At 32.6% G+C, this 18,353-nt stretch overlaps 6 protein-coding genes and 1 long non-coding RNA gene across 7 annotated transcripts; 6 read left to right on the top strand and 1 right to left on the bottom strand.

The window, feature by feature from the left end:
* The first annotated feature begins 57 nt into the window (after positions 1-57).
* in (inturned planar cell polarity protein) lies at positions 58-3,255 on the top strand. Its single transcript, XM_015936096.3, has 2 exons — positions 58-199; positions 276-3,255. Exon 2 carries the CDS (start codon positions 512-514, stop codon positions 3,032-3,034), a length of 2,523 nt encoding a protein of 840 aa, XP_015791582.2. The 5' UTR covers positions 58-199; positions 276-511; the 3' UTR covers positions 3,035-3,255.
* A 1,077-nt stretch (positions 3,256-4,332) lies between these two features.
* LOC107360207 (uncharacterized) lies at positions 4,333-5,042 on the top strand. Its single transcript, XM_015926834.3, has 4 exons — positions 4,333-4,431; positions 4,499-4,558; positions 4,622-4,699; positions 4,757-5,042. The coding sequence occupies exons 1-4, from the start codon at positions 4,392-4,394 to the stop codon at positions 4,882-4,884; spliced, it is 306 nt and encodes a 101-aa protein (XP_015782320.1). The 5' UTR covers positions 4,333-4,391; the 3' UTR covers positions 4,885-5,042.
* A 3,611-nt stretch (positions 5,043-8,653) lies between these two features.
* LOC107359738 (uncharacterized) lies at positions 8,654-9,380 on the top strand. Its single transcript, XM_015926304.3, has 4 exons — positions 8,654-8,750; positions 8,813-8,872; positions 8,936-9,013; positions 9,074-9,380. The coding sequence occupies exons 1-4, from the start codon at positions 8,711-8,713 to the stop codon at positions 9,199-9,201; spliced, it is 306 nt and encodes a 101-aa protein (XP_015781790.1). The 5' UTR covers positions 8,654-8,710; the 3' UTR covers positions 9,202-9,380.
* Positions 9,381-11,604: 2,224 nt separating this feature from the next.
* Positions 11,605-13,131, bottom strand: LOC107365366 (E3 SUMO-protein ligase ZBED1-like). The gene has a single exon (XM_015932857.3). It carries the CDS (start codon positions 13,129-13,131, stop codon positions 11,605-11,607), a length of 1,527 nt encoding a protein of 508 aa, XP_015788343.2.
* Positions 13,132-14,087: 956 nt separating this feature from the next.
* Positions 14,088-14,578, top strand: LOC107359756 (uncharacterized). Its single transcript, XR_001568153.3, has 2 exons — positions 14,088-14,182; positions 14,250-14,578. It is a non-coding gene; the product is annotated as an uncharacterized LOC107359756 (long non-coding RNA).
* A 1,355-nt stretch (positions 14,579-15,933) lies between these two features.
* On the top strand, positions 15,934-16,584 carry LOC149094397 (uncharacterized). Its single transcript, XM_015926288.3, has 4 exons — positions 15,934-16,032; positions 16,099-16,158; positions 16,222-16,299; positions 16,360-16,584. Exons 1-4 carry the CDS (start codon positions 15,993-15,995, stop codon positions 16,485-16,487), a joined length of 306 nt encoding a protein of 101 aa, XP_015781774.1. The 5' UTR covers positions 15,934-15,992; the 3' UTR covers positions 16,488-16,584.
* A 1,031-nt stretch (positions 16,585-17,615) lies between these two features.
* LOC107360098 (uncharacterized) lies at positions 17,616-18,266 on the top strand. Its single transcript, XM_015926724.3, has 4 exons — positions 17,616-17,707; positions 17,770-17,829; positions 17,891-17,968; positions 18,035-18,266. The coding sequence occupies exons 1-4, from the start codon at positions 17,668-17,670 to the stop codon at positions 18,169-18,171; spliced, it is 315 nt and encodes a 104-aa protein (XP_015782210.1). The 5' UTR covers positions 17,616-17,667; the 3' UTR covers positions 18,172-18,266.
* The last annotated feature ends 87 nt before the right edge of the window (positions 18,267-18,353 follow it).

Below are 18,353 nucleotides of genomic sequence, written 5' to 3'. Positions count from 1 at the left end.
ATGAGAAGTATGTTTTCTATACCAAACAAACCGCCAAAACAACAAAACCAAAACAGCAACAAGAGTGAGAAAGTTATCAACTAAACAACAACAAATTGTCTTTTTGTTTATTTTATGAGATCGACCAGGAATTGTTATTATGAATGTTTCGAAATTAAAATTATGACGACTATTTCATGACGAGGGATAAAATATCCTGGTAAGTATATTTGCAACAATTCTAATGTTTTCTTACTCTAACTGATTTTACACGCTTTTTATCTCCAATTTGACAGACTGGTTTTTAGTGATGTTATTTCGCAACTGTTTTGAACCGATAGTTTTACTTACCTGTTGGAATATTGGAATACTTTTAATGCCAATATTAAATGTACTTTAATTCAGTAATGTTGAGATCTCTTATTTCAATTGTTACCGCTCTACCACCACGCTCTGCAAAAGCTGATACAGTTATTTATCGTATGTATTTCACGGCTGCCAAACCATTTTAAACCATTGATCTTGCCTTAACATGGAGACAAATTGCTCAAATTGTGATGAACCTCATGAAAGCAGTTCCGAGTCAAATTCAGATTATAGCGACAGTGAATGTTATTCTGAAGTTGAATCAAATTTAGAATGGATTCAAGAGAATTGTGATTCATATGGTAACTTGTTTTACTTACAAGCCTTACGTAGAGACTCGATTATCAATCTAGAGAAACCAGCAGAAGCTGACCCAACTGGCACTGGCTCTGATTTCTTATCTTCTTTTCGGAAATTGCCCAAATTTAAAACAGGATACTCCAAATTCAGACATTGGGTGACTGGTGAGAGAAGAGTCAAGACATCTTTGAAAGAAACAACCAAGCAAAATTGGTTGAAAAAAAGAGTAAAGAGTTTGACTGGCTCTTCCTCTCAAGGTATACAATCTTCATCATCTTCAACATCATCAACCAGACGAGAAGCTTACAGAGAAGGCCATAAGACAATAGATGGATCCGTTAATTTTCCAAATCCACCTAAAATAGGAATTGAAAATGAGCCAACATCAAAAGATTTCCTATTTAATTTAGTAAAAGAAGGCTTAAACGATAGAAGTGATGAGCAAGAAAAAATATTCACATTGATGTACTTGGCATCACCAAACGACAATTCTTCTAATGATAAGGATTATGCTGTTCTTATTTATCCCCCGATTCAATCGTTGAATGAAAATCAAGGAGTGGAGAATAAAGATGGCTTAATTGGAGACAGTGGGTTAAACAATTGGCAAAAAATTATCAAACTTAAAGGAATGTTTGTATCTCTTTCGCAAGTCATTAATGATATTACGGGGCAATTACCGATCGTTTCTGAAGTCTCTGTGAAAGGTAAATTGGAATCTCTGACCACTAAACGCGATACAAGATCTTTTAAATCCGACGATAAAACCTTCATAGTCTCGTATGCTCAAGAATTCAATTCAGCTCTGATACTATGTTTTCCAGAGGAGAGTCACAAACAATTAGAAATAATTTCCATGATTTCTTCGCTTAGTCGATTCTTTCGATTTTTATACAACTCTTTGGATGCTGCCTTTAAAAATTGCGACAATCATATAAAAATTAATCATTATTTATCTATTTTCCATTACCTTCTATCTGAATCAAATTCAAAGGAGCCAAGTTTATGTTTTCATTTCGACATGGTCCAGCGTTTAGTTATTGAAGATGATCTGTTGCTTGGTTTGGATGAAGCCTTATCTGAATATGAATCAATGGATTGGTTCAGTGATTGTTGTTTTGAGGAAAATGGGGAAATCAATCATAGCTGTGATTTACTGATTATTGGCTCCGCTCTTTTTTACAAAGGATTTCTCATTTCATCACATTTACCTGGACACTACTTATCTGATGTTGTATCATTTATCAAATACAGAGGAATTATTTCTTTAACAAAACAGCAACCAGTTAAATTAGTGATTTGGCAAGAAGTCTACCCATTGTCCGAGAAAAAAGATACTCTTGCAAATGATTTCAAGGAAAACGATGGAACTCGATTTTTCCTGCTCGTTGTTGCTGTTGAACAAACATTACTTTGTACTCTTCTAGAGATGCCATTTTTATGCAGCGATCTCAAGACTAAACCCAATGAACTTATTATTAACCAAACACTTAGGTTTGTTGCTTCTACTCTCAACCGATCCGGCCTGATACAAGAATTAAATGAACATTTAAGGGCCCAAAGCTACTTATTCACCAATACATGGTCCGGTGGATCTCCTGTTTGTGACCGTATAAAGCAATCTTTATCAGCTCGTGAACTAGCTGATTTAGGAGGAAATTCAAAAACTGAGGTCTCATCCTGTGAAGAAGATCACTGGTCAGAGAATAGTTCAATTCCATCCAACCCGTTGACCAAGTCTTTGTCCAGTCCATCAATATCTGTTTTACAAAGTCAAAGTCAACAACAAGCATCGACATCTATCAATAATACCCTATCCCCTCCAACTCATCTTTTTTCACCCGCACCAGCTGCACCATTATCATCAACCAGTGCAAGTTCTCTTGATAAAAACAGTTCTTTCCTGCCAAATGAAAATACAACAGATACCAATTCATGTTCTCGTTCAAGTATCCCAAGTTGCATTGATTACTATTCGCAAGACCTGCATTTTCCGGATTACCTTTTGTTTTATATTGATATGGATCTAAATTCAAGAACCTTTTACGGACCTGTCATAACTGAATCGCATAAACCTCTTTCCCCTAATCTGTCCAAGACTTTGCGTGACGTTGCCATATATTTGAGTGATAAATTAAACAAACATTATCCTGGCTTAACAGAAATTGGTAATCATTTTGAATTTAAAGACGCATTTCTCAATCCTGCTGTACGATTCAAAAACAAAAAATATATGGATTCAGAATTGAATCTTTGGGTTGTTGGAAGGAAAGAAACTCCCGACAGAGAAATATTCCTCTTTTTTCGCGTTCCAACCAAGGGAAGAAGATCCAATTCATTTCTTCCAACTGAATCTTTATTCAATCGTCTTCTAGTACAAAATAAATGACAAAGTTATTCAATTTTCAGTTTGCTGAAAACTTCAAACCGTTCAAAGTGTAATTTTCCCTGTTAATCAATCATTGTGCCTACTGCAAATCAAAATTCTGTTTACGTTGATTAAAAGGCATAAAATCCTTAAAATTTTGGTTATTTTGATAAAATTGATAAAATGTATTTTCTACCATAATTTTGCGCCATGAAATAAATTCATTTGTTATGCTTTCCGATTTTTTTGTGTTTTTACATCCAAATCTAAATTAGAGCTGAGTTTTTATTTTATTGCAATATTAAGAAAGTAAAGAAAAAGCAAGGAACGTACAAAAAACAGGGTTATCAATCAATGAATAAATGAGTTTCAGGGCAAACAGATATTAATGAGGTCTAAAATAGGATTGCTATTAACCAATTGCATTGAATAATCAGACTTCGAAATTTGGAATTGTGCTCCATTGAAGATAGGGATTCATTGCTGAAAATCACTATGAAATACAGGAAATGTATGAAATGGATAAATAATAAAATTCATTTTCTTTCGTCAAAACTTACAATCAAATTCGCATCACAAGCTTAGGTTTGTTTGATCGCATTGTACTTTTCATTAATCAATTGTAATTATAACAATTATCTGTCATGTTTCACGATAATTTGATAATAAGATAATTTTTTTGTGAAAATTTTATAATGGCAAATATTATTAACCTGATTCTAGTTTGATTTGAACCAAAATAAGGTTCAAATTCAGCTACAAACTTTTCAATTGAATAAAAATCCCAAAAATAAGTCCTAAGGTCTGTACTATGACGATAACTGACTATTTGTAACAGAATTATGCATTTTAGCTGAAATTTTAAATAATTTTCTAGGATTTAAAACATTGAAGATTTGTGAATGTTTTATCATGCAGAGTTGAGGATAAATCATTTTGAAATTACAAATCAACTATAAAATGTAAACCCAATTTCAATAAGTTTAGGTTTGCTTGTTCTTATTATACTTTGAATACAATGCTTCATGATTTAGTTTTTATAATTTCAATGTTAATTCTTGGAAATAAACAATGGAATCTTATATGAAAATAATATCTGATCTTGATATCTTAATCGATCAATTGACACGTTAAAAAATTAGAGCATGTTTGGTGTGTAAGAACTCGAGGCTTGCACTGTGATTAAAATTCTCTGTTCATTTTCTTCATTGAATCTCGAATTGCTTCATTGTTTTCATATCTTGATTATCTGTGATATTTTGTGATACAAAATGCATATAAAAAGAGGTAAATCAATGGTCTATCCATTATTATTTCATTTCCAACTTTCAAACCAGTTTAATCTTCGACTCAGTCCAACTCAACTCCAGCCAACAAAATGCGATTCTTAGTAATCTTGTCTCTCGCTTTATGCATTGGTAAGTTACCGAAACCTATTTTAACCCAATCCGCAACTCTAATTGAAATTATTATTAAATTTATCAGGTTTCGCTTATGGAACCAGTCTCAACCGATCAAAGCGTGACATCCAACAAGACATGCAAAGTAAGTCCAATTTAAAAGATACCGGTAAAGATTCAGAAGACTAACACTTTTGGTTTATTACAGACCTCATCTCTGAGATCCAAAAGCATGGTATTGGTGCTATTGGTGGTAAAATTGCTGAATTTGCTAACAACTTCAAAGGTAAGTAATAATAAGTTATTAATAAAAGATCTTTACTAAATTTTGAATAACCTTTAGATCAAATAAAGACCTGGCATTGCCCAAATCCCTTTGATGTAATAAATGCCATCGGTAGTAAAGATGGTGGTAAAGTGGCTCAAATCTTATTCACTAGTGCTGTTTGCAATGTATTGCACTTGCATTAACATTTTCCGATTCACCAGTTTGTGACTAAAGACTAATACAATGTAAAACAAATTTGTCAAAATATTAGTTTTAAATTCTTGTACGACCTGTTTGATAATATGTGTATCTTTAAAATCAATTTAAGTAATTAAATGAATAAAAAACTCCGCAAATGAAATTTCTGCGATTGTTGTCCGTGAATCAACTCATAAATGCAAACCTAATCGATCCATTCCTAAACGTAATGTGATCTCTACTAGTGAAGAAACTTGAACGTTAGGTTGCTGTTAGCATCAATCTAACTCTAACTATTAACTCTAACTAATAATTATTGATTGTTATAATTGATATGATTTTCAATTTAATATCAACTTATGGAAAATATTTCATGACGAACCAAAATCTATAGTAACGGACAAGAGAGGCCATTTGAAAAATGCCACTATTGTGAGATAATTAGCAAATTGAATAGAAATACTAACTTAAAATGAGTCTCGAAGTTTCAACTATTTCTGACTTAGGGTTAAGTTAACTCTGCTCTTCGGAAATTAATTGGTTGAGTTATGTATTAAACCCAATCTTCAACTCTGATTGTAGCGTGATATCCAACAAGATATGCAAAGTAAGTCCAATTTAGATCGATTTCTTTTACTAATAAATATGAAGCTGATCATTTCGTTTTATCACAGACATCATCACTGAAATCCAAAAGAATGGTATTGGTGCTATTGGTGGTAAAATCGCTGAATTTGCTCATATTTGTGCAGATTAGAGGTAACCAGACTGATATTTCATTATACTTTTGCTACAACAGCAACTCAATAAAGATATCAATATTAGACTATTGCAATGCGATGCAACTTAATGAGTGATAGAGTACTTGGCATCACAATTTGGGTCTGACGTGAAACTTTCATGATGAAAGCATAGATAGCTCAAAGAGGATAAAACATAAAATATAAACGATGACTGACGCACTATGTTTGAGATGGATTTTAACACTGTTGTTACTGACAGAAAAACAAGAAAATATGCAGCGAGAACGGAAATCACGTTTTGTTTAAACACCTTCTTCGGTAGTTGAGAATCGTATAGTCGAATGAAATATTCAAAAGTAATCCTTGAATTTAAATTGAAATAAAAACAAATTACTAATCTCACGTCTGTGCATATTCAATAGCTTTATATTTTTCAGTTACCCTTGCATTGGGTTTGAAGGACTTTTCATCAACTGTGCAATTGTAACTAAGGTATGACTGGTAAAGTTCTGGACATTTTTTCAGTATTTGTTTGCGACAGTTAGACTAGAATTACAAGCACCATTCAAACGTCAAAATGAAGGTGCACTTTACAAAAATATTTTTTGTAAAAATGAACCAAATTTGATCGAAAATTGTCAAGTTATGGCCTAGAAGCGAAAAGGTGTCAAATTCTGATTTTGTCTTTCGTCAAAAACCATATGTTTTCAACTTCATTCCATGGTTTTGAAGAATCGCAAAGTGCCAAGCTTTGGCCACAAAGTTGTTAAAAAGGATGTGATTCGCCTTATATAAATCAAAATAGATCGACTGAAAGGTTCAGGTCACCTTCCAAACTAAATGCCATGGACATTCGGTATGCAAACGAATTTTTAAGCTTTTAAAAAAACTTTTTGCAAAAAGGACTCCGATTTTGAATATTTCAGGAGATAAGCATGCAATAAAAATGTCACCTTGCTGCTGTTGGTGGCATTCAGATTTTTTTTTTCGGGATAATCTCCTGAAATATTAAAAATCGAAGTCTTTTTTTAAAAAAGTCAATTTTGATTTCATTAAAAATCGTTTCATACCGAATGTCCATGAAATTGAAGGGAGAAGGAATTTATAACCAATTTTTTGTTAACATACTAATGCAATGAAATCGTAAAATCCGCAATATGTGCAAACTTAAGTAAATTTAAATGGCACATAATTATTGGTTTTTACTCACTGTGTACACCTAGACAGTAGGTTGATGAACATAACAATCAATTATTCAGTGAATGTTAATAATGAAATAAATAAATTATCGAATGAACGTTGTTAATTCAACAAATTTTAATTTAGATTAAAGCAATTCAAACAGTTTTTAGAATGTTGTGTGACAACTGAATAAACTCATGGTTATATAAAAGGAATCCATTCTCTTAGTGCAAATCACTTGTTTCTTTCTTCTTCATCACTAATCTAATTGTAAATTTGATTCGGTCCAAGTTTTTTTCATAATATTACCAGCTTACATAATGCATCTTCATTCGTTTTCAACAATCTTCATTGTCTTGATTTTAATATCTTTAGGTTTAAATTATATTGACGCGCAAGAATTGAATGGAGCAAATTGTGCTCTAATAAAAGCTGCCTGTAAAATGAAATCTCCACAAAATGCTGATGAATTGGAAAAAGTTTGTACACCGCTCTTGCAACAATGTGCTGGTATTGCTAATAAAGGATAATACTGCATAAGCATTTCAAACGTGAAATTCTTGTTGCTTCCACGTAAATATATAAAAATAGCTAGATTTTGATCGCTATTATTCTGAACTGCAATAGTAATGTCAAAATAATGTAATATTATTGTCAGTGAAATAAAATAAAATTTATCATTTATATTATTTATTATTTATGTATATAATTTCCTGTAATTGATTGTATTATCATCTGGCAAAGTTTTCGCGTTGCAAGGATGTGAGCGAGAATATGATCAATCGCGATAGCCGGAAGCAACCCTGAGAAATCCGAAGCACATCCGTTGTTGTTCCTTTTAGCAAATGTGCATGTTAATGTGTATTTCCTAGGGTTGCTTCTAACTATCACGATTTTTCGCCTGCAAAAGTATGTTTAGACCTCGGATTGAGCTCTGGCATGATCAGAGGGTTTCCATAAGCAGGAGAATAAAATTCATGAATTAACTATCAACAAGCACTGCTGAAAATCACTTTGAAATAGGAAAAAGATAAATATTAGAATTCATTTTCTTTCGTCAAAACTTACAATCAAATTCTGCATCACAAGCTTAGGTTTGTGTGATTTTATTGTATTTTTAATTAACCGATTGTAATTGTAACAATTATCTGTCATATTTTACGATAATTTGATAATAAGATAATTTGTTTGTTGAAATTTTATAATGGAAAATATTATTAACCTGATTCTAGTCTGATTTGAACCAAAATAAGGTTCGAATTTAACTAGAATTTTCTAGGAAATTTGAATAAAAATCCCAAGAATAAGTTCCAAGGTCTGATAGCTGACTATTTATAAAAGAATTAGGCATTTTAGCTGAAGTTTTAAATGATTTTCTAGAATTTAAAACATTGAGGATTTATGAATGATTTATCATGCAGAGTTGAGGATAAATCTTTTTGAAATTACAAATAAATTTTAAAATGTAATTTGCTTTCTTTTAAGCTTTAATAAAATGTTCAGTTTCAATACAATTTTAGGTTCGCTTGTTCTTATTAATACATTTAATACAATGTTTCATAATTAATGTTTTATAATTTCATTGTCTGTTCACATGAAAACAATATCTAATCTATATCTTACAAGCTTATACACCTTGTTAGCCAATCAATTGAATGTTCAGAAATTAACATAGTTTGTTCGGTGTGTACAAACTCGAGGATTGCATATTATTAAAGTTTTCAGTTCATTTTGATTTACACAAATCCTTTTTTGTCCATTGATTCATTGTTTTTTGATATCTTGATTATCTTTACAAAATGCATATAAAAAGAGGTAAATCAATGGTCTATCCATTATTATTTCATTACCAACTTTCAAACCAGTTTAACTTTCGACTCAGTCCAACTCAACTCCAACCAACAAAATGCGATTCTTAGTAATCTTGTCTCTTGCTTTATGCATTGGTAAGTTACCATAACCTATTAAACCCAATCCTCAACTCTAATTAAAATATTTAATTTACCAGTTTTTGCCTATGGTGCCAGTGTTGACCGGTCAAAGCGTGATATCCAAGAAGATATGGAAAGTAAGTTCAATTCAACAGATACTGATAAAGAGCCATGAGACTAAAACTTTTGGTTTATTACAGACATCATCGCTGAAATACAAAAAAATGGAATTGGTGCTATTGGTGGTAAAATCACTGAATTTGCTCATAACTTCAAAGGTAAGTGATAATGATTAGTTATTATAGGAGGTAATAATTAACTTTCTGGTTAATCTTTAGATCGCATAACTTCATGGCATTGTCCAGATGTCTTTGAGATACTCAATGCCATGAATAAAGATGAGCTTGGTAAAGTGGCTCGACTTTATTTCGTTAGTGCTGTTTGTGGTGTATTGCACTTGCATTAACCTTTTCTGTTGGTTATATTCACTCGTAAGATTTTTTTCCAGATTCCACCAAATTTCCAACTTAAGACTAATATATCATTCGAAATATTATATTTAAATTCTTGTATCAACTGTTTGAAATGTTTATCCTTAAAATGAATTCAAGATAATTAAACGAATAAAAATGTTGCAAATTACAAGTTTATTAAATTTTGCGCTTGTTTCTGGTAACTCCACAAATAAATACTAATCACTTTCAATCAATTTATCCCAAAAGTAGTGTTATCTTCACTAAAATTTATAGTGACGGTCAAGAGAGACCATTTGGGCTATTGCTATTAAATATTTAGCTACCAATCTTAAGTCCAACATGAGACAAAGCTTGGAAAATAGACTCCACCGAAAATTCGAACTGACTTATCGATTTTCAGAAAATGAAACCCTTTAGCATTTCAAAGATGAGAAAGGTAGGTTCCAAGAATCATACAGTAACTTAACCCATAATTTTCTGGTGCCATCTAATAGATCAAGCTTTAAGAGTAGTCTTATAAAGTCCTCTTCCAGGACAACTTCGATTCTCCAGCACAGATTTTCTGTCCTCTTCCAGGACAGTCCGCCTCTGGGACAAGGGGAATACCGTCATACGTATTAGTTTTTTACCGTGAAAAAAATGAAAACTTTTTTAATGAAAAAATAAATTAAATGAAAAAATGAAAATGAATTTAATACAAATTAAAGGCCACGACTGGCATCTCTTAATTCGAGCTCTCGCACTCGAGACTCGACCCACCGAGCATATCGCTCCTGAAATACTTCAGGAGGGAAACCAAAGGCGGCTTCACACCGCAGATCAATATAAGTAATGAACTGGTCCTTTTCGACCAGTTCATTCTTCACCTCCTCGACCTCAGCTCTCAGCTCCTGGTTCTTGGCTTGCAGGTGTCTTTCAGTCAATCATCTCCCCTTCATGTTCAACTCCGAAGAGTTTTGACTCATCTCGAGTCCGTCATGGTCGCCGTCCCTCCTTCATCATCCGAACCATCGAGCTCGTGCTCGAAAAATTCGATATGAGGACCAGGAGGCGCGGATCGGGCGTTTGGTGGGGCGAAACCAGCACCTGCAAGCCAAGAAGGGGAGATGATTGACTGAAAGACACCTGCAAGCCAAGAACCAGGAGCTGAGAGCTGAGGTCGAGGAGGTGAAGAATGAACTGGCCGAAAAGGACCAGTTCATTACTTATATTGATCTGCGGTGTGAAGCCGCCTTTGGTTTCCCTCCTGAAGTATTTCAGGAGCGATATGCTCGGTGGGTCGAGTCTCAAGTGCGAGAGCTCGAATTAAGAGATGCCAGTCGTGGCCTTTAATTTGTATAAAATTCATTTTCATTTTTTCATTTAATTTATTTTTTCATTAAAAAAGTTTTCATTTTTCATTAAAAAAAGTTTTCATTTTTTTTCACGGTAAAAAACTAATACCGTATGACGATATTCCCCTTGTCCCAGAGGCGGACTGTCCTGGAGAATCGAAGTTGTCCTGGAAGAGGACTTTATAAGACTACTTTTAAGATTCTTTGCAATGTTATCTATTGATTTTTCGAAGTTCGGTAAAATGCTTGTAAATTATTTAACATTATCATAACTTGAATATCGCAGCAAAATCGTTTTCAAATGCTTTTACAGCCAAAATCAAAGCTACTTTCGCAACAATCAACAAAAATACATTAAAAGAGTTAAAAATTACTCGATAGATGACGCCAGTTATATTAAATTTTGGGTTAGCCAAGAACCAGATAATCATGAGTTGATTTGGTTTGTAGTCGACGACTTTTCTACCACTTGATTGTCTGCTAAATGGTTTATGATAGACCTGAGAAGATCGCTCTTTTTTAGGATCGATTCAAGGATCGGATCGTAAGGCAAAACTTCGATTCAGGATCGAGCTTTAATCGAGCCTAAACGATCTTTACTTACTATTGGTTAAAGTAAACTAATTTTTCAATTTTCAACAAACATTAGATGCACGAAAATGGTTTTTTCGCAAAATTTCATCGACTTGTAACTCAACAACGAATTGAGTGATAAACATGAATTATATATCAATCGAAAGCATTTTATATGCTCTCTCCATTGATACCTTAATCAATCTTGTATCATGTTTCTTTCTGAAAAAAAGGTAGGGTCGCCAGGATGACTAACTCCATTGTACTTATGGTATAACTTTATTGATTTTTTACGTCGGGCAACATCATGTTTTGAAAGAAATAAGAAAGTTTCATTTATAAATCATACATATTTAGTTTCACCTCATCAAGAGGAAGCTAATGGTGTGTCAATTGTGTTCAGAAAATTTGAGACTGGCGAGTTACTGATGTTCCAATGTTGAGACAAAAAAAATTGAATTTGAACAAAAACCAAAGGTTTAACATCTATTCATGGTAGATAAGTTTTGGGTCACTTCCCATCATAATAATCAATTCTTCAACGAGTTTAGGGTCAAGTGATGACCTTTCTTTGCCAACTAGATGACCAGCTTTTGAAAAAACTCTTTCAGAGGGAACAGAAGTAGCCGGGATGATCAAGTATTTCAAAGCTAAATCAGAAAGACTTGAGTTTAATTGTTTCAAGTTTAACCAAATAGTAATCGGACAGTCATGTAAATTACTCAGCTTATTGTTCAAGTAGAGACGGAAACTTTCATCCAACGGATAACCATTTTGAGTGAATTCAGATTGTCTTATGTTTCTCAGGCTCCATAAACCTTCATGATGAGGCTCGTCTAAATCAAAATCATTTAGATTGTTCCTTTGAATTGAACTCAACTCACGGTTAATTAAATTAACAGCTTCTGTTGCTTTGATAATTGATTGGAAATCATTCCTTTTGAACCTTGGGTCCAAAATAGTTGCAATAGCATGTAATTTACTTGACTCGATGTTTCCAAATCTGTTATTTAAAGCTTTAAGTAATTCTTGTTTAAGTTTTCTTGTAATTTCTGATGAACAATCAAAACTTGACAAACGTTTATCAATCAAATTAACCATCGGTATAATTTTGGAAATAGTTGTTTTAGTGTCTGATGAGAGTTCCTCAGTTGCTTCATAAAATGGCTTAAGAAGCTCTAAAGCTTCAACGATTGCTGTTATTTCAGTTTGATTTACCATTTCAGGAGCTCGTGAAAATTGAGTAAGAATTGCATAAACATGAACATTAAGTTTAACAAAACGTTCCAACATTAAATAGATCGAGTTCCATCTCGTAACAACAGCTTGTTTCAGTTTCAATTTTTGGACTTCATCAGTTTGAGCTTGAGCTAATATTTGAGATGCAGTTGATGAATGTTTAATGAATGTAACAATCGCTTTTACCTTGTCAACAATTGAACTGAATGAGTTTGATTTTTCAATCGCTTCTTTGACACAGAGGTTGAGAGTGTGAGCAAAACAAGGAACATGTTTTTTTGGACCAAGAAACAAGTCAACAGCTAATTTCATATTTGCACCATTATCTGTTGTACAACAAACAATCTTTTCCTTTGCTATATTCCATGAACATAGAATAGTTTCCAACATATCAACTATGTTATGTGCTGAATGGGTTGATTTGTGTTCTTTTACAGCAATAATCTGAGATTGTAATTGATTGAGCAACAGGAAATGTAAAGTTACACCAAGATAACCACGATTGTTGAAAGGCTCAGTCCAAGAATCAAATGTTAAAGCAAAGGAGTCAACATTAGCAAATTTTGCTATCAAATGTAATTTGACTACTTCAAATTTTTTCAAAACATCATTCTTAATTGTAAATCGAGAAGGCAATTTGACTCTGGGTAAATTACGTTTGAAAAACAATTCAAATCCTGGTTTCTCAACAACACTAAATGGCAATCCACAAGTAACAATTAATGAGCATAAATCATCTTTGAATTTGACGCATTTTTTGCTACTTTCATCCATTAGATCAAGAACTTCAGGAATAGTCAATTGACCGGAATCACTGGCTTAATTACTTCCTTCGTCATTATCATCAGAATTGAATAATCCATGCATAGATGCATGTCGCCAGAATGATGTAGAGCTTCCACAGTACTTTAGCTTCTTACCACAAGTGTTACATTCACCAAATTTGTTCACTTTGTCAAGTGTAAAATGGGTCCAAATATCACTTTTACGCTTCATACTGACTCAAAGAAACAGTAAAAAACAAGATTCACTAAATAATGAAATACTTATAAACACTTAAATCAAATATCATGACTTCCAAACGAAAATTAGATGAGCATAAGACACCAAAGGATAGAGATAGAAAGATCGATCCTAACACTGATTAATCGTCATATTAAAAGATCGGATCGAGCTCGAATCGCAACATGTTTAATCGATCCGGATCGATCTTTAATCGGATCGTTCTCAGGTCTAGTTTATGACCAGTGTTTATTTTAAAAAATATGCTGCAAGTGACGGATAATTTTATCAATTTTCAACCTTTCTGTTCAATCGTTGTGTAAAAGCTTAAATATTTGAATAAGTGAAACTGGAATATTAATTTTGCAACCAATTTTAATTTTTATTCATAGCTTTTATCATGCTTACAAGGCATGTATCAACGGGATTGCTTGATGTCTACAGAAATGTTTCATTGTTTTGTGATTTAACTGACAATATATTGTCACACAGATGTTTCATTATTTCATAACTTAGTAACAAAGATAATGGTGGAACCCATAACAAACCATTTTACATGGCCAAGCACAGAGCTTTTATTGTAATCAAAATAATTTTCAAGTTAATTTTGATTTAATCAGCTGTTAGATGTCAAATTTGATTACGCTCTTGAAAACTTGGCGAAAGTCAGAGAAGAAAAAATTGTATATAAAAAGAGTCAGATAACGATTAAAATGTTATCACTTTGTCTTACAGCTTTCAAACCAGTTCGTCATATTGAAACAATTCAACTTCAGCGACAAGATGAAATTCTTAGTAGTTTTATCTCTTGTTTTATACCTCGGTAAGTTAATAAACCTATTGAACCCAAACTGCTCACTAACTCTAATTGAAACAAATTATTGTTTCAGGTTTCGCTTATGGAGCCACCATTGACCGATCAAGGCGAGCCATTCATTGTCCATCATTACAAGATATCATAGATGCTCTGGATAGTAATAATGCTCCTAAAGCGGTCGCAGATGTCGTTTTTCTTGCCACTTGTCTCGTTTTGCGATTGGAATAAACTTGCCCATTGAATTTTTGATTCAACTTTGGCTTTATTAGAAGCAACTATTCCTTTCCAACTTTATCAGGCAAACTATTATATAGCAAATAATATGTGATTATTCACATATTTCTTGACCTAAAATAATAAATAATTCATCAAAATCACAAATTAAATTCTTTTGAAAGCAAACTTCATCAGACTTTATCAAATTTAAAAACGAAAGAAAACCGAACTCATAACTTAAATCATACGCAAAAGGCTTTTGCAGATTGTACAGAATAGTTTTCATATTGATCATTGACTATTAATCATAAACTTAAATGGCACTGAGTTCAATAAAATTGACTCAATTTTTAGAGCAGAAGATCTGAACACAGTCGCACGAAATCTGATCCGGGATTTACCGGTATTTGAAAACAGTAAATATCGAGAAGAATCTGGTAAACCGGTGCAAGTATGTTTCACATTGAGGTTCATTCACTAGATTAGATTCAATGATATGCAAAGCGGCAATTTCCCTCCTCTTACAATAGCATTCTAAAAGAAAGATAATTTGTAAAAATTTTATCATGGCAAGTTGAATATCGTTGAAAACATTATTTAACCTGATTTCAAGTTTGATTTTAAAGAAAATGATTTTAAAGAAAACAAGTTTTGAATTTAACCAGAAACTTTTCAATTGAATAAAAATCCCAACAATATTATTAAGTTAGATATTGTTAATAAATCCTAAGGTCTGATAATTGACTATTTATGACAAAATTAGGCATTTTAGCTGAAATTTTAAGTTTTTAAGATTTGAATAACTGAGAGTTTATTAATGATTTATCATGTTGAGGAAAAATCATTTTAAAATTACCAATCAATTATAAAATGCAAGCCCAAGTTAGGTTTGCTTGTTCTTGATATACAGGTTGAAAACCCCTGTATTTAATACCATGTACAATGATTTAGTTTTTATTATTTAATTTATAATTTCAATGTCAATTCATTGAAATAAACAATGAAATCTTCTATGAAACAATATCTAATCTTGATATTTTAGACAAACAATTGGCATTTTCATAAGGCATTATGTTTGGTGATTACAGACTCGAGGATTGTACCGTGATTGTCATGCCAAATATATCCGCAACTTTGATCCTTCGAGACCGAGAGATTCACGATTGGTTGACGATTTAGTGTCTCTGTAATTATTACATTTGTATACTCTAACATATTATTAATAATGTAATATTCGTAATGTAAGTCTCAGCTATCTTTAGTGATTCAATGATCTAGAATTGAACATAATTTTAAGGTCATTAAGCTAACCTTGATTCAGGTTCACACATTGAAACAGAATTGATATGAAATTCGTTTGAATATCATATCATAAAATGATAACACTTGAATTCATTATTTTATTATCACTGAATCCGGAAAAAAGTAAATCCCTTTTTTTCAATTGATTCATTGTTTTTTGGTATCTTTAAATCTGTGACATTTTGTGATACAAAATGCGGTATAAAAAACGGTAAATCAATGGTTTATACGTTATTGTTTCCTCTTTTGACTTTCGAACCAGTTCAACTCTCGACTCAGTTCAACCCCAGCCAACAAAATGCGATTCTTAGTAATCTTGTCTCTTGCTTTATGCATTGGTAAGTTACCCTAACCTATTAAACCCAATCCTCAACTCTAATTGAAATTATTATTAAATTTACCAGGTTTTGCCTATGGTGCCAGTGTTAACCGATCAAAGCGTGACATCCAGCAAGACATGCAAAGTAAGTCCAATTTAAAAGATGTTTGTAACTAAACATGAAGCTGACCATTATGTTTTATCGCAGACATCATCGCTGAAATCCAAAAGAACGGTATTGGTGCTGTTGGTGGTAAAATCGCTGAATTTGCCAAAACCTTCCAAGGTAAGTTTGAATAAATAGTGACATTAAAAGATGATTACTAATTTTCTGGTGCATCTTTAGATCAAATCAAGACATGGCATTGTCCAAATATCGGTGACTATCTTCAGGCCATACAAAGCGGTGATGCCGGTAAAGTCGCTCAAACCTTGTTTGGTAGTGCTGTCTGTACTGCATTACATTTACAATAAGCTTCTCTGTTCAAAGTTAAGATTAATTTATCCCAATCCACCCAAATTTTTAACCTTAAACTAATAATACATTAAAAAATATTTTAATATAAAAAAATCTTTGATTTCTGTTTTTATTCTGTCAATAAACTGTCTTTTAAGTGAAAATTTCTGGTTGATCTTGAATTAAATTCCGATTTCCGATTATTTTGTACTATCAATATTTGAATGTTTAACCCTAAAGTGCTGTAAATTAACCTTTAAAATGGTTAAAAATCACAAATGTATAGAAATTTTTCACGGTTGTTTTTGTTAGATCCACTAGTAAATGCTACCCGGTGTCAATCGATCCAAAATGTAGTGTGATCTCTATTAACCAACTTGAACTTGAGGTGGATGTTGGCATTAATTTTAGTGCTTATAAATTTATTGTCATAATTGTATGATTTGGAAAGTGATATCAACTCATTGGATAATCTTTGATATCATCAATAGATTAATCGCAGTACGATACTGGGGCAATACAGGTGTAAGGCTCTGAGCTCTCAAAAATTGTTTACTTCAACAAATCTTAAACAAAATTGCCATTTGCAAGAATGATAACTACAGCGACAGTGTCTTAAGAGTCACACTAATAGGCCTTTAACTCGGCCGTTAGTTTTCAAATCTAAATTTTCTGAATAATTCTTCGTGTGTTTTGCATTTGTAAGTTATTTGACTTCAATAATTTAACTCTTTGGTATTTTTTGCGATTCATTTGCAAACTATTGCATATGAAGATTTGCAATTTTATCCATCACTTAGACTGAATTTCCTTTGAATTGCAATCATCACTTTGATTTAAAGGTGTTTCGATTAATCTCCGGTTTTTTCTTTTGTCGATTCGTTTGATTTTTCCATCCATATAACTTCCAAATTTCATTTTGTTAATCTGTTACTATCCTTCACTTGATCGATCTGATTGAAAGGTGTTTAAACAAGGTCAGCATTTTAACAATGGCGAGGAACAAAAATATTCCAATTTTTGTTGTCAAATGATGAAAATGACTGAGCCTTGTCAATCACCAAATCATGCCAATGTGTTCAAAACGGCTTTAATTTGAGTATAAAATAAACATCGATTCCATCGAGAGACAACAACCAAACTCGTAAAGACTGAACAACTCGTTTGAAGTTTCAATCAACCAGTAAATCAACCAAAATGCGATTCGTAATTGTTTTAGCTTTAGCTTTGTGCCTTGGTAAGTTTTTCTCAGCTCCACTTTTTTTCAAATTCATAATCGATTTCCTTGTCTCTTTCCAGGGTTCGCTTATGGAGCCGATTTGAGCCGATCAAAGCGTGATATGCAACAAGAAATGCAAAGTAAGTCTAACTGATCACCACCATGAATCAAGATTTACTTAGCCGATGATTTGATTTACAGATATTATCCAAGAAATCCAAAAGAATGGTATTGGTGCTGTTGGTAAACAAATCAATGAGTTCGTCAAGAACTTCCAAGGTAAGTTATCTATACATAGAAACCCAAACGTTTGACTAACGACCAAATCAATCCTAATCAATACAGACCAAATCCAGTCATGGCATTGTCCAGACATAAACGATTATTTCAACACTTTACAAAGCGGAGATCCCGGCAAAATCGCCCAAATGTTGTTCACTGGAGCTGTTTGTGTTGCCTTGGGTTTGTACGGACGACAGTAAGAGCTGAACAAGAATGATTGTATTATAGCTATCCCTTGATCCAATCCAACATGATTCCTGTAAAACTTCATTTCAATAAATAATTATATATCTAATATTCTTGTAACTTCAAATAATTTAGACTAAACAGTTTAATCGCAGATTGCTTGAACAGCTATTCAAATTAAAAAATAAAAAGCTAG

This window comes from Tetranychus urticae, chromosome 1 (genome assembly GCF_039701765.1).
Source record: "Tetranychus urticae isolate SD_2017Ah chromosome 1, NJAU_TeUrti_SD_1.0, whole genome shotgun sequence".
In the NCBI taxonomy this organism is placed as follows: domain Eukaryota; kingdom Metazoa; phylum Arthropoda; class Arachnida; order Trombidiformes; family Tetranychidae; genus Tetranychus; species Tetranychus urticae.
The sequence above is the reverse complement of the archived record's forward strand: the minus strand, read 5'-3'. Positions and strand labels throughout refer to the sequence as shown.

What these genes read in the sequence shown, in the direction of transcription:
- LOC107359738 (XM_015926304.3), top strand. Translation starts at nt 8,711, where the DNA reads ATGCGATTCTTAGTAATCTTGTCTCTTGCTTTATGCATTG. An exon ending in TATCCAAGAAGATATGGAAA is followed by an intron (nt 8,873 to 8,935) that starts GTAAGTTCAATT and finishes GGTTTATTACAG; the next exon opens with ACATCATCGCTGAAATACAA. An exon ending in ATTTGCTCATAACTTCAAAG is followed by an intron (nt 9,014 to 9,073) that starts GTAAGTGATAAT and finishes GTTAATCTTTAG; the next exon opens with ATCGCATAACTTCATGGCAT.
- LOC107360098 (XM_015926724.3), top strand. Translation starts at nt 17,668, where the DNA reads ATGCGATTCGTAATTGTTTTAGCTTTAGCTTTGTGCCTTG. An exon ending in AGCTTTAGCTTTGTGCCTTG is followed by an intron (nt 17,708 to 17,769) that starts GTAAGTTTTTCT and finishes GTCTCTTTCCAG; the next exon opens with GGTTCGCTTATGGAGCCGAT. An exon ending in TATGCAACAAGAAATGCAAA is followed by an intron (nt 17,830 to 17,890) that starts GTAAGTCTAACT and finishes TTTGATTTACAG; the next exon opens with ATATTATCCAAGAAATCCAA.
- LOC107360207 (XM_015926834.3), top strand. Translation starts at nt 4,392, where the DNA reads ATGCGATTCTTAGTAATCTTGTCTCTCGCTTTATGCATTG. An exon ending in GTCTCTCGCTTTATGCATTG is followed by an intron (nt 4,432 to 4,498) that starts GTAAGTTACCGA and finishes TAAATTTATCAG; the next exon opens with GTTTCGCTTATGGAACCAGT. An exon ending in CATCCAACAAGACATGCAAA is followed by an intron (nt 4,559 to 4,621) that starts GTAAGTCCAATT and finishes GGTTTATTACAG; the next exon opens with ACCTCATCTCTGAGATCCAA.
- in (XM_015936096.3), top strand. Translation starts at nt 512, where the DNA reads ATGGAGACAAATTGCTCAAATTGTGATGAACCTCATGAAAGCAGTTCC.
- LOC149094397 (XM_015926288.3), top strand. Translation starts at nt 15,993, where the DNA reads ATGCGATTCTTAGTAATCTTGTCTCTTGCTTTATGCATTG. An exon ending in GTCTCTTGCTTTATGCATTG is followed by an intron (nt 16,033 to 16,098) that starts GTAAGTTACCCT and finishes TAAATTTACCAG; the next exon opens with GTTTTGCCTATGGTGCCAGT. An exon ending in CATCCAGCAAGACATGCAAA is followed by an intron (nt 16,159 to 16,221) that starts GTAAGTCCAATT and finishes GTTTTATCGCAG; the next exon opens with ACATCATCGCTGAAATCCAA.
- LOC107365366 (XM_015932857.3), bottom strand. Translation starts at nt 13,131, where the DNA reads ATGGATGAAAGTAGCAAAAAATGCGTCAAATTCAAAGATGATTTATGC.